General features: G+C 43.1%; 2 protein-coding genes across 7 annotated transcripts in view; both read right to left on the bottom strand.

Annotated features, from left to right (window-relative positions):
• Nucleotides 1-3,260: 3,260 nt before the first annotated feature.
• Nucleotides 3,261-9,193, bottom strand: LOC308664081 (uncharacterized protein). 2 transcript variants are annotated; one of them, XM_081321054.1, is made up of 7 exons: nucleotides 9,063-9,193; nucleotides 8,565-8,662; nucleotides 7,919-8,465; nucleotides 7,536-7,653; nucleotides 7,349-7,431; nucleotides 6,561-6,687; nucleotides 3,261-5,777 (listed from the first exon to the last, which is right to left on the bottom strand). In XM_081321054.1, exons 3-7 carry the CDS (start codon nucleotides 8,330-8,332, stop codon nucleotides 4,330-4,332), a joined length of 2,190 nt encoding a protein of 729 aa, XP_081177180.1. In that variant the 5' UTR covers nucleotides 8,333-8,465; nucleotides 8,565-8,662; nucleotides 9,063-9,193; the 3' UTR covers nucleotides 3,261-4,329. The 2 variants fall into 2 exon arrangements, with proteins under 2 accessions (XP_081177180.1, XP_081177181.1); XM_081321055.1 differs by lacking the exon at nucleotides 9,063-9,193 and having other exon boundaries at nucleotides 8,565-8,724.
• Nucleotides 9,194-11,216: 2,023 nt separating this feature from the next.
• Nucleotides 11,217-14,058, bottom strand: part of LOC308664074 (zinc finger protein with KRAB and SCAN domains 5-like) — a 47,451-nt gene continuing 44,609 nt past the window's right edge. For all 5 annotated transcript variants that reach the window (XM_081321034.1, XM_081321036.1, XM_081321037.1 and 2 more), the window contains one exon: nucleotides 11,217-13,985. In XM_081321034.1, coding sequence (XP_081177160.1) covers nucleotides 12,370-13,985 — 1,616 coding nt within the window. In that variant the 3' untranslated portion in view covers nucleotides 11,217-12,369. The remainder of the gene's footprint in view (nucleotides 13,986-14,058) is intronic.

The following is a 14,058-nucleotide window of genomic DNA, read 5'->3' as shown; positions in this document are numbered from 1 at the left end:
ATTGCCCTGTACACCGCCCTGAGTCCTTCGGGAGAAGGGCGGTATAAAAATTTAATAAATATAAATATATAATAGATAATAAATATAAAAATATATAAATATATATTTATATTTATATAATAAATATAAATATATAAATATATCTCCTCCATAGCTACTGTTATCGTTTGCATCCCATTTAGAAGGGTGGAATGTCAAGCTGTAAAAAGGTTAAACAAAACAAGAAAAGTTATCCCAAAGACGCTTTTTCCACGAGGCAAATGGACTTTGTTTTTTTTTTAGACATATCACTTCTCATCCAAGAAGCTTCTTCAGAGGTGATGAGAAGTGAAATGTTTTCAAAGAAAAAAGAAAGAAAGTCCAGTTGCCTCGTGAAAAAGCATATTTGGGATAACTATGACCTGGAAGACTAACAATCTCCATAGATATTTAGCTATGCACTTTGGAAAACAAGAAAAGGTTGAACTCTAGTAAGAGATTGAGGATTGAATTTCTGCCTGCACGTCTGCTCTGCTGGAAGGAATGGTAAGTTTTCTCTGGTTGAGACAAATCAGGTATATGTTGTTTAGATGGAGTTGCTTCAAATGATTGGGAAATCTGCAACTGTTAAATAATAGGCTGGACAAGTCACTGAAAGGGCAATTAAATGTCCCTAATCTCCACTGATACTCACTTTTCAGGTCTAACCTACTTAGCCAAAACCACAACAGGATTTGGGATCCACCTTGTTCTGATTTGTACTAGAAAGGCAAATTATACATGCTACCTAACAAGGTCTAGTATTTATTTGGATTATTGCCCAAATGCTCCTTGCATGAGATTTTAGATGACTACTGGTAGTCCTTGACTTACAGCAGTTCATTTAGTGACTATTCAAAGTTACAACAGCACAAAAGCAACCTTACAATAAGCAAAGCCAATGGGAAAGCTAGATTCAATTAACAACTGGGTTACTAACTTACCAACTGCAATGATTCATTCAACAAATGTGGCAAGAAAAGTCATAAAATGGGCAAAACTCATTTAACAGCTGTCTTGCTCAGCAACAGAAATTTTGGGATCAATTGCAGTCATAAGCCGAGGACTACCTGTATTTCTATTGAAGTTCTTCCCTCATTTCCTGTATTGATATGGCTTCGTACTAATACCACTTTACAATGCCTTGGTAAGGCCACACCTGGAATACTGCATCCAGTTTTGGTCACCATGATGTAAAAAAGATGTCGAGACTCTAGAAAGAGTACAGAGAAGAGCAACAAAGATGATTGAGAGACTGGAGGCTAAAACATATAGGGAACGGTTGCTGGAATTGGGTATGTGTAGTTTAATGAAGAAAAGGGTGAGGGGTGACATGATAGCAGTGTTCCAATAACTCAGGGGCCGCCACAAAGAAGAGGGAGTCAAGCTATTCTCCAAAGCACCTGAAGGCAGGAGAAGAAGCAATGGATGGAAACTAGTCAAGGAGAGAAGCAACCTAGAACTAAGGAGAAGCTTCCTGACAGTTAGAACAACTAACCAGTGGAACAACCTGCCTCCAGAAGCTGTGAATGCTCCAAGACTGGAGGTTTTTAAGAAGAGACTGGACAGCCATTTGTCTGAAATGGTATAGGGTTTCCTGCCTTAGCAGGTGGTTGGACTAGATGACCTCCAAGGTCCCTTCCAACTTATTATTATTATTAATATATGTGGATCTTTCTATGGCAAGAGTGTAATTTATCACAAAGCTCTTTCAACACACAATGCATTCATTCATATGGTTTCTTCCCCATATGGATCCTTTTATGAGAAATGAGACTCCAGTTCTGATTAAAACCCTTTCTTCACTCCATGCACTGATATGGCTTCTCTCCTGTGTGGATCTTTTATGAGAGGTGAGATCACAATTCCACCTAAAGCCCTTTCCACATTCCACACATTTATATGGCATCTCTCCTGTGTGAATCCTCTTGTGGGAATTAAGATTACTGCTACTATGAAAGGTCTTTCCACACTCCACGCACTGATATGGCATCTCGCCTGTGTGGATCCTCTTGTGGGAATTAAGACGACTGATACGAGTAATGGCCTTTCCACACTCCACGCACTGATATGGCTTCTCGCCTGTGTGGATCCTTTCATGAGAGGTGAGACTGGAATTCTGATTAAAGCCCTTTCCACACTCCACACATTGATATGGCTTCTCTCCTGTGTGGATCTTCTTGTGGGAATTAAGACGACTGCTACAAGTAAAGGCCTTTCCACACTCCATGCACTGATATGGCTTGTCGCCTGTGTGGATCCTCTTGTGGTTATTAAGAGTACTTCTACAAGTAAAGGTCTTTCCACACTCCATGCATTGATATGGCTTCTCACCTGTGTGGATCCTCTTGTGGTTATTAAGAGTACTTCTACAAGTAAAGGTCTTTCCACACTCCATGCATTGATATGACTTCTCACCTGTGTGGATCCTCTTGTGGTTATTAAGAGTACTTCTACAAGTAAAGGTCTTTCCACACTCCATGCATTGATATGGCCTCTCTCCTGTGTGGATCTTCTTGTGAGAATTAAGATGACTGCTACAAGTAAAGGTCTTTCCACACTCCATACATTTATAAGGCCGTTCTCCTGTGTGATTCCTTTCATGAGTTCTGAGACAGTAACTATCACGGAAGACCTTTCCACATTCCTTGCAGGCATATCGTTTCTCTTCTGAATGTGACCAAATATCCCCACTGCAACATTTGGGGGGGAGGGGCAAAATATAATGTGTTATGTAACCCAATAAGATGAAACTCTGCTAGGATATATAAATGATCTAAAATAGTGGCCACCCACAGTGGAATGGGGCCATCTTGAGCTATCACAAAGGTGAGTTGGATAAGCAAGATAGCCCAGGACTGGTCCCTGGTGTTTTCCTTTGAAAAAGCCACATCCTCACATTTACATCCTCACACCTACATCCTCCTGAACAGCTAAACCATTGGGAATGTGCTAAGTTAGAGGGTTGGGTTGGCCATCTTTCAAGTTAGAGGGGAGGGTTGGGTTGGCCATCTTCTGTGATGTTTTCTCCCAAAACTGCATTGTGAGAAGGTCTGTATTTAGAATGTGCATACAAGACATGGCTTGCCCTGTCCTTCTCTGTAAATCTTTTTAAAAAAAAAACCCTGAAGGGACATCTTTCTTAGACAGATCTTTGAAACCTTTCAACAGTTAATTATTTTTTAAAAAATTTATTGATTTTCTAATATTACATTCACATATTTGAAAAGCAACGTGGTGGCTGAGTAGTACTATACAATTACATACAGAGATATCATTAGTACAGATTTCAGTTTGTTACCATAAACGTTTCCTTTTTTCCTACATATTTACTGTCTACTTGTAAATTAAAAGACAAGTTTTATCTTATCAATCACACAGAAAATATCTTTGTTACATATATCCATAATTTTTAGTTAACATATATTCTAGTTGTTTGAACATACAATCTTTTGACCTAAAAGATTTTTCAGTTTTAATTTCCACTAACATTTACATTTAACATTTGATATTTATCATTCTTTAACCGATTCATGTCATCCCTCAGGAAGCTGTTTGAGGACCCTTTGGCTGATCGTAAGGCCCGGGAGAGAATCAAAATGGTGAGGCAGGGCAGATGGCCAGTGGCTGAATACACAGAAGAATTCCGGGCCATTGCCAGCAAGCTGAACAGGCCGGAAGACATCCGCCTTAGTCATTTCAAAGACGGACTAAACTACAATCCATATGATGCTTGACTGCCTCGAGGAGACCCACACCATCTCGATAATTGGTATGTCCTGGCAGAGGAGGCAGAGATAGATCTACTAAAAAGGGACTGCTGGGGAAAACCACCGTCCGAGCGAACACGTGAGCCAGTGAAACCACCGTTCACGGCTAAGAAATCAACAGGCTGTTTGAAATGTGGGAGAGAGGGTCATCGAGAAGCAGAATGCCTCTCAAAAGCCCCTCAATGCAAATCAGAGGCATCATCCTCCAGATCAGGGAAGCCCCAAGGCAACCCAAAAGAACCTGCCATGAGGGTAACAGCTGTCTTGCTTAGCAATAGAAATTTTGGGATCAATTGCAGTCATAAGCCGAGGACTACCTGTATTTCTATTGAAGCTCTTCTCACATTTCCTGTATTGACATGGTTTCGCCTAGATGTGGATCTTTCTATGGCAAGTAAGAGTGTAATTTCTCGCAAAGCTCTTTCCACACACCATGCATTCATTCATATGGATGCTTCCCCATATGGATCCTTTTATGAGAAATGAGACTTCAGTTCTGAATAAAGGCCTTGCCACACTCCATGCATTGATATGGCTGCTCTCAAGTGTGGATCTTTTTATGAGAGGTGAGATCACAATTCCACCTAAAGGCCTTTCCACAATCCACACATTGATATGGCTTCTCTCCTGTGTGGATCCTTTTATGGGAGGCAAAATTAGAATTCCACCTAAAGCTCTCTCCACATTCCACACATTTATATGGCATCTCTCCTGTGTGGATCCTCTTGTGGGAATTAAGATTACTGCTACTATGAAAGGTCTTTCCACACTCCATGCATTGATATGGCTTCTCTCCTGTGTGGATCCTCTTGTGGGAATTAAGACGACTGCTACAAGTAAAGGCCTTTCCACACTCCATGCACTGATATGGCTTCTCGCCTGTGTGGATCCTTTTATGAGAGGTGAGACTGGAATTCTGATTAAAGCCCTTTCCACACTCCATGCATTTATATGGCATCTCACCTGTGTGGATCCTCTTGTGGGAATTAAGACGACTGCTACAAGTAAAGGCCTTTCCACACTCCATGCACTGATATGGCTTCTCGCCTGTGTGGATCCTTTTATGAGAAGTGAGACTCAACTTCTTACTAAAGCTCTTTCCACACTCCACGCATTGATATGGCTTCTCTCCTGTGTGGATCTTCTTGTGAGAATTAAGACGACTGCTACAAGTAAAGGCCTTTCCACACTCCATGCACTGATATGGCTTCTCTCCTGTGTGGATCCTTTTATGTGAGGTGAGATTCGAATTCTGACTAAAGACCTTTCCACACTCCATGCATTGATATGGCTTCTCCCCTGTGTGGATCCTCTTGTGGTTATTAAGAGTGCCGCTACAAGTAAAGGTCTTTCCACACTCCGTGCATTGATATGGCTTCTCTCCTGTGTGGAACTTCTTGTGGGAATTAAGATTACTGCTACTATGAAAGGTCTTTCCACACTCCATGCATTGGTATGGCTTCTCTCCTGTGTGGATCCTCTTGTGGTTATTAAGAGTACCACTACAAGTAAAGGTCTTTCCACACTCCAAGCACTGATATGGTTTCTCTCCTGTGTGGACCCTCTTGTGGGAAGTAAGTTTACTGCCATAACTAAAGGTCTTTCCACACTCCATGCATTTATAAGGCCGTTCTCCTGTGTGATTCCTTTCATGAGTTCTGAGACAGTAACTATCACGGAAGATCTTTCCACATTCCTTGCAGGCATATCGTTTCTCTTCTGAATGTGTCTTTTTATGGGAAATAAGATTAGCAGATTTATTAAAGCTCTTTCCAGACTCCATGCATTTATAAGGTTCTTCTTCCGTATCGGTGCTTGTACGGTTAGGAAGCAAACGGACCGGAGGAAAGCCTTCTTCAACTCCACTTTGTGATCTCTTTGTTTCATTACTCTTTGGTTGCATTTGATCTGTAAAGCTGTCTTTTCTCTCTCTCAGATGGATCGCTTGGCATTCCTCCTTGCAATTCTTATTCTCTTGCCCATTAAAGCCTTGAAAAAGAAAAATGAAAACTGTAGCAAGACTAGGGGAATGAGCAAATCTTTTCTTTTGAAATTTAGCAAATTATATTTAGGCGGTTTTGCTGGCAAACATGAAGATTCTAAACCATGCTGTTACCAAACATGTATTTCTAAGTGGGATCCCTCCAATTCTCATATATCAAAACTGGATGACCTCAGAATGAAAGTAAGCAAACCCTTGTCCTAAACTTTGACCAACTGTGTGTGTCAGCCTGTTCAATGACCTGGAACAATTCCATGGGGCCACAAAATCCCAAAGTGCTATTGGACACTGTTATAATGCTGGGACAGCAACATACCCACCAGCTCCCCAACTTCAGTGAAAAACCTCATCTCCACTTGTCTGTCAGACAGAATCTTTGAACGTCAATAAAATTTCTGGATGGCAATAGCTCCCCCACCCTCAACTTGGAATGATGCCAAACTGAGAACACAAGTGGGCACATCTCAGTCAGTTTGGTCCAATGGAGAAGGCACCAGACTAGAAACTGGGTGACTGGGAGTTCTAGTTCCGCCTTAAGCACGAATGCTGGCTGGGTGATTTTGAGCCAATCTCTCTTGGCTCAACCCATGACACAGCATTGTTGTTTCGGGAAAAATAGGAAGAAGTAGTACTGGGTGTGTCTACTGCCCTGAGCAAAAAATAACGAAGATGGGATATAAATAAAAAGTGATATTTTCCTATCAGAAATAACATCTAAGCCCCCCAGACATTCCTTCTCTACATTTCTGAGCACAGATGGGGGTTCTTACCGAGAGAAGCCAGATTCCTGGAATTCTCCAGCATGACTTCCTCATGGAGTGCTTTTTGGTCAGGATCCAGCTGAGACCACTCCTCTTCGGAGAAATACACGGCCACTTCCTCCAAAGACACAACATCCTGGACAGGGAAACAAGTTTCCCAATTAGCAGATAATCCCAAGAATAATGTGACAGTTTTCTTTCACCAATTAAGCAGAGAGATCCTATGAACAAAAAAGGCATCTTTCTGCAGTATTCAGAATGAGATCTCACAGCTTTTGGCTGACGGCACAACTGAAGCACATTGGATCAAGTTGGAAATATTTGGAATGCCTTTCAGTGTAGCCAACAAAAACAGTTTTTCTGCTCAATTGGTAGTTGGGTATTAAATTCTTCCTAGAGTGGGCAGAAGGAAATACAGGGGAAATCCATCTGATTTTTTGCCTATGGACTGCTTTATCAACTGAGGGAACAAACTCTTCCCCCCAACTCCACACCTTCGTGGGAGTGTTGGGAGAGCGTGTAATGGTATGTGAGAATGACCCTGGGAGATAGAAAAGAAGATCTCTGGTCAAGACAACATCTGGACAATGAAATCTGAGCCTGAAGCAGGAGGGCAGAGAAAATTGATCAGAAGGGATAGGTAAGAGAGAAATTTCAATGACATGATCTAAAATTTGTCTTGCTTGGAAAGAGCAACATTATACATTCGAAACAGCAACATTACACATTGAATATTATACAGAATAAAATGAAACCCATCCAAGCTTCATGGACTTTTCCGATATTTCTCCTCCTACCTGAGGCAGAGGTTCAGCCACTCTTTCAGCTCCACCACAAAGAGAAGGTGGTTCTAAAAACACTATGGACAGCTTTCTATTATCTGTGAGATAGAAAACAGTGGAAGCAGAGAGATTTCACTCAAGATGAACAAAACAATCACCTGGATGTCCAAACCTCACATCACATGAAAAGAACTTCGGTTACCTAGTGCGGTGTCTTGACTTTGACCTTTCTGGAAGTTCTCCCTGAATAACAACTCCTGGGAGGATTTGGATGAATCTTTCCACCCCTGGGGATACTCAGTGATAGCTTGCAAGGATTTCTGGACAAGACGTGACAAGAGAAAGAAGGGAAGAGTACAGAGACAGAAATGAATTATCAGGATTGAGCACGCAACCTAGCAGACCCCAACGTCCATCGATTAAGCTGAAAAGTGAGAATCCAAGAATTGCCCCAAATGCATCCTCTGGAAGAAGAATAGAACAATGGGTCTTAGTTCATAATCCCAGAAAATTCTACCAGAGACACATTGACAAATTCAGAGAGATTCTCTTTGGAACTGACATACGGTAATTACATTCTCACACCTGCAACTCTTCTTGAATTTTTTCTTCCTTCTGACTCAGCAAGAAGCCTTCGGCAAGGGCCACCGCCTGGGAACTGGTTTCCACTCCACACTCCCGCACCCATTTCTCCATCTCTGGGGGAAGGAAAGCCAGAAATTGCTCCAGGAGCACCAGGTCCAGCATCTGGGCCTTCGTGTGTCTTTCTGGCTGCAGCCACTGACAGCAAAGGCGGTGAAGCTGACTGCAAACATCTCGGGGACCCCTCCCCTCCTGGAACTGCACTATTCTGAAGTGACAGCATTGGACGTCTGAACTGTTGGCTTCTTCTTCTTGGCTCTTCTGCCCAGGACTTGCCCAATTCGTCCCACAGCTCCAAGGCAGAGCAGCTGCAGGGCCTTTTCCAACTTCTAAATCTGCTGGGCTTTCTCCCTCCATCTAATCCAGCACGAAAATGGACTGATCTCCCCAGGTCTTCCTAATCACAAGGGGTCTGTCCAATTCTCCTAATGCCATTCAGGCCTCTTCACTCACAAGATACTTCAGTCTCCAGCAGAAGCAGCTTAGGTATCTGAAAAGCAAAACACAGGGGGTTGCAACAGGGTGACAAATTTGAATACTGAGCATCCTCCTCCATAAACAAATCAACAAAAAATTCTTATGAACTCACCAATGTCTGGTAAAATCGGGGTGGTTGGGAATCTTATTAGACAGACTAATTTATTTTTGGGGAGAGTTCTGTAGCACTCTTCTCTTCTTGCTCAACTTCTATCAAGGAATCAAAATATCAGATAAATACATTTGGGTTTCTGTTTCTGTTAACAGATTAATTATATCGAATCGTTTCTGTTCCTCCCTAGAAAGAACTACCTTTTGCACAATCCAAATTATAAATGTCTCCAGGCAGAAGAAAATTCACGTGAGTGCCTATCTAAATCGATTTAGCAAGCAGGTTAATCAACATTTGAATTTCTAGTAAAACATAAGGCAGCAGAACCTCATTAACCTCGTGGCCCAAACCTCTGGGTCAGGGGAAGGCAACCTCGGCTCTTTTATGGCTCATAGCTGGCTCAGGAATTCTGGGAGTTGAAGTCCTTGAGTCCTAAAAGAGCCGAGGTTCCCTTCCCCTGTCCTGGGTGAACTCCAGAAGCCAGAATTAACAAACCACCATCCAATGCACCGGCAGAGCCACCAACGGATAGTGAGGAAAGGAGGGAAACGAGGAAACCGAGTTCCAGTCCTTACACACCTCGCACTCAACTCTTGACACGTGGAACTGCAGCCTTGCGTACAACCCAACCAGAGGAACTCAATGAAGCTTTGCATACTCCACGCCCGCCTCCAGCATCAGAGGAAAGCCCCCTCCTCCCCCTCCACTCACTCTGAGTCACGTCTGGATCGCCCCCCGTGCGGGGATTCCTCACGGCCTCTTGGCCCGCTGGCTCAGCCTAAGGGCCGCAGCGAAGGGGAGCAGAATCGGACACGGCAGAAAAAGCAGAGGCGCTTCCAGCCTTTCCGGCAAGTACGAATCTCCCTTCAGATGGCGGAAGAGCCAGGCGCATGCTCAGTTCCCTCCGGAAGGCGACTGCCCATCCCTTCCAACCGCTGCCGAGGGAGACCCCTGGTGGGCGCTCTGCGCTATGCCAGGGGATCCTGCAAGGGCGCCGAAGGGGGCCAGGGATGATGGGCGTGGGATTGGGTCTCTCTAACGTCTTGCCTTTCTAAATATGATGGTGTCATCTATACAGATTGCAGTTTTAGAGCTTCCTCTTCTTAATTTCTGGGAACGATGTGTTATTTGTGAACACTGAGGAAATCTTTGTTGAAGCTCAAAAATCATTTTCCTCAAGAGCTGCCTCAGAAATTAGCAAAACACTTAGTGCACCTCAGGAGTTCTCCTCCTCCTCCTCCTCCTCCCGTGTTGTGGATGGGAAACCCTCCCTTTTCCCTCATGTTCAGAATTCTGGGAGCTGAAACTCAAGTCAGGCTTTATTCTCCACTCACTTGGGATGACCAGCCTTCCTTGATCGGTGGCTTGAAATCAGCCTCTCCTCATTCATTCCCTCCCCAATAAAAGAGAAAATGGTATGGGGTTCTTGCTTGTCTTAGGGATGAAGCCTTTTCCTGCCCTTTCTCTGAGCGAGAAGTGGCTCTGATGCTGAGAAAAAGATGTGTTTCTGCCTGGTTTTGAGCCTTTTGCCTGTGAGGTAAATGTGAAAACCACTAGACCACAAAAAAGGATAGGCATGGGCAGGGATAGGCAACCTTGGCTCTTTTATGACTCATGGACTTCCAACTCCCAGAATTCCTGAGCCAGCATGGCTCAGCTTGGAAATTCTCCCTTTCCCCTCAGCATGGCTGGCTCCCGAATTCTGGAAGTTTATTTTATTTTTATTTTAATCCCATTTATATCCCGCCCTTCTCCGAAGACTCAGGGTGCCTTACAATCTAAGCACAAATCAATGTGCTTAGCAATAGCCTTCATTCTATGTATATGCCTGCTTATTAGGGCTTTCGCCCCCCCCAAGCAGCATTATTACAAAGTCAGCTTATTGCCCCCAACAATCTGGGTCTTCATTTGACCTACCTCGGAAAGATGGAAGGCTGAGTCAACCTTGAGCCTGGTTGAAGTCCATGGGTCATAAAAGAGGCAAGGTTGTCCACCCCTGGGCATGGGCAACTATAAATCAGCATGGCCTTATCGCTGGCCGGCCACCTTAGTCTGGAGATTACAGCATTCTAAGAGTTAATGAGATGTTGTTCCTTATGCTTGGTGCCCTTCCAGAGCTCAGCTGGTAGAGGGAAGGACAGGGGAAGCACAATTTCAAACATTCTGACTGTTGGTTCAGTCCTGGCTTTTGAGAGATTTTCTTTGACCAAATATCCCCACTGCAACATTTGGGGGGGAGGGGCAAAATATAATGTTTTATGTAACCCAATAAGATGAAAGTCTGCTAGGATATATAAATGATCTAAAATAGTGGCCACCCACAGTGGAATGGGGCCACCCTGAGCTATCACAAAGGTGAGTTGGATAAGCAAGATAGCCCAGGATTGGTCCCTGGTGTTTTCCTTTGAAAAAGCCACATCCTCACACCTACATCCTCCTGAACAGCTAAATCATTGGGAACGTGCTAAGTTAGAGGGTTGGGTTGGCCATCTTCTGTGATGCTATCTCCCAAAACTGCATTGTGAGGAGGTCTGTATTTAGAATGTGCATACAAGACATGGCTTGCCCTGTCCTTCTCTGTAAATCTTTTTTTAAAAAAACCCTGAAGGGACATCTTTCATAGACAGATTTTTGAAACCTTTCAACAGTTAATTATTTTTTTAAAAATTTATTGATTTTCTAATATTACATTCACATATTTGAAAAGCAACATGGTGGCTGAGTAGTACTATACAATTACATACAGATATCATTAGTACAGATTTCAGTTTGTTACCATAAACGTTTCCTCTTTTCTCCTACATATTTACTGTCTACTTGTAAATTAAAAGACAAGTTTTATCTTATCAATCACACAGAAAATATCTTTGTTACATATATCCAGTTTTTAGTTTACATATATTCTAGTTGTTTGAACATACAATCTTTTAGGCAATCAATGACCTAATAGATTTTTCATTTTAATTTACACTAACATTTACATTTAACTGATATTTATCATTCTTCAACCGATTCATGTCATCCCTAAGGAGGCGGTTTGAGGACCCTTTTGCTGATTGTAAGGCCTGGGAGAGAATCAAAATGGTGAGGGAGGGCAGACAGCTGGTGGCTGAATACACAGAAGAATTCTGGGCCATTGCCAGCAAGCTGAACTGGCTGGAAGACATCCGCATTAGCCATTTCAAAGACGGGCTAAACTACGATCTATATGATGCTTGACTGCCTCGAGGAGACCCACACCATCTCGATAACTGGTATGTCCTGGCAGAGGAGGCAGAGATAGATCTACTAAAAAGGGACTGCTGGGAAAAACCATGGGCCCGCCCACCAACCGAGCAAACACGTGAGCCAGTGAAACCACCGTCCACGGCTAAGAAATCAACAGGCTGTTTCAAATGTGGGAGAGGGTCATCGAGAAGCAGAATGCCTCTCAAAAGCCCCTCAGCACAAATCAGAGGCATCACCCTCCAGGAGATCAGGGAAGCCCCAAGGCAACCCAAAAGAACCTGTCACGAGGGGTAACAGCTGTCTTGCTTAGCAACAGAAATTTTGGGATCAATTGCAGTCATAAGCCGAGGACTACCTGTATTTCTATTGAAGCTCTTCCCACATTTCCTGTATTGACATGGTTTCGCCTAGATGTGGATCTTTCTATGGCAAGTAAGAGTGTAATTTCTCGCAAAGCGCTTTCCACACGCCATGCATTCATTCATATGGATGCTTCCCCATATGGATCCCCATATGAGAAATGAGACCAGTTCTGAATAAAGCCCTTTCCACACTCCATGCATTGATATGGCTTCTCTCAAGTGTGGATCTTTTTATGAGAGGTGAGATCACAATTCCACCTAAAGCCCTTTCCACATTCCACACATTTATATGGCATCTCTCCTATGTGGATCCTCTTGTGGGAATAAAGATGACTGCTACAAGTAAAGGCCTTTCCACACTCCATGCATTGATATGGCTTCTCGCCTGTGTGGATCTTTTTATGAGAGGTGAGATCACAATTCCACCTAAAGCCCTTTCCACATTCCAGACATTTATATGGCATCTCTCCTATGTGGATCCTCTTGTGGGAAATAAGATTACTGCTACGATGAAAGGTCTTTCCACACTCCGTGCATTGATATGGCTTCTCTCCTGTGTGGATCCTCTTGTGGGTATTAAGACGACTGCTATAAATAAAGGACTTTCCACACTCCATGCATTGGTATGGCTTCTCGCCTGTGTGGATCCTCTTGTGGGAATTAAGGGTACTGCTACAAGTAAAGGTCTTTCCACATTCCACACATTGATATGGCTTGTCGCCTGTATGGATCCTTTTATGAGAAATGAGACTCCAGTTCTGACTAAAGCCCTTTCCGCACTCCATGCATTGATATGGCTTCTCCCCTGCATGGATCCATTTATGGGAGGCAAGATTCGAATTCCACCTAAAGCTCTCTCCACATTCCGCACATTTATACGGCTTCTCTCCTGTGTGATTCCTTTCATGAGTTCTAAGACAGTGATTATCACGGAAGGTCTTTCCACATTCCTTGCAGGCATATCGTTTCTCTTCTGAATGTGTCTTTTTATGGGAAATAAGATTAGCAGATTTATTAAAGCTCTTTCCAGACTCCATGCATTTATATGGCATCTCACCTGTGTGGATCCTTGTATGAGAAGTGAGACTCAACTTCTTACTAAAGCTCTTTCCACACTCCACACATTGATATGGCTTCTCTCCTGTGTGGATCTTCTTGTGAGAATTAAGATGACTGCTACAAGTAAAGGCCTTTCCACACTCCAAGCACTGATACGGCTTCTCACCTGTGTGGATCCTTTTATGAGAGGTGAGATTCGAATTCTTACTAAAGACCTTTCCACACTCCATGCATTGATATGGCTTCTCCCCTGTGTGGATCCTCTTGTGGTTATTAAGAGTGCTGCTACACGTAAAGGTCTTTCCACACTCCATGCATTGATATGGCCTCTCTCCTGTGTGGACCCTCTTGTGGGAAGTAAGTTTACTGCCATAACTAAAGGTCTTTCCACACTCCATGCATTTATAAGGCCGTTCTCCTGTGTGATTCCTTTCATGAGTTCTAAGACAGTGATTATCATGGAAGATCTTTCCACATTCCTTGCAGGCATATCGTTTCTCCTCTGAATGTGTCTTTTTATGGGAAATAAGATTAGCAGATATATTAAAGCTCTTTCCAGACTCTATGCATTTATAAGGTTCTTCTTCCGTATCGGTGCTTGTAGGGTTAGGAAGCAAACTGACCGGAGGAAAGCCTTCTTTAACTCCACTTTGTGATGGCTTTGTTTCATTACTCTTTGGTTGCACTTGATCTGTAAAGCTGTCTTTTCTCTCTCTCAGATGGATCGCTTGGCATTCCTCCTTGCAATTCTTATTCTCTTGCCCATTAAAGCCTTGAAAAAGAAAAATGAAAACTGTAGCAAGAGTAGGGGAATGACCAAATCTTTTCTTTTGAAATTTAGGTCA

Source organism: Vipera berus (assembly GCF_964194415.1).
Source record: "Vipera berus genome assembly, chromosome: 2".
NCBI classification, from domain to species: Eukaryota; Metazoa; Chordata; class Lepidosauria; order Squamata; family Viperidae; genus Vipera; species Vipera berus.
This window is presented reverse-complemented; position numbering and strand designations above follow the sequence as displayed.

What these genes read in the sequence shown, in the direction of transcription:
- LOC308664081 (XM_081321054.1), bottom strand. Translation starts at nt 8,332, where the DNA reads ATGGAGGGAGAAAGCCCAGCAGATTTAGAAGTTGGAAAAGGCCCTGCA. An exon ending in TGGCTGAACCTCTGCCTCAG is followed by an intron (nt 6,688 to 7,348) that starts GTAGGAGGAGAA and finishes TTCCCTGTCCAG; the next exon opens with GATGTTGTGTCTTTGGAGGA. An exon ending in CAGGAATCTGGCTTCTCTCG is followed by an intron (nt 5,778 to 6,560) that starts GTAAGAACCCCC and finishes TTCTTTTTCAAG; the next exon opens with GCTTTAATGGGCAAGAGAAT.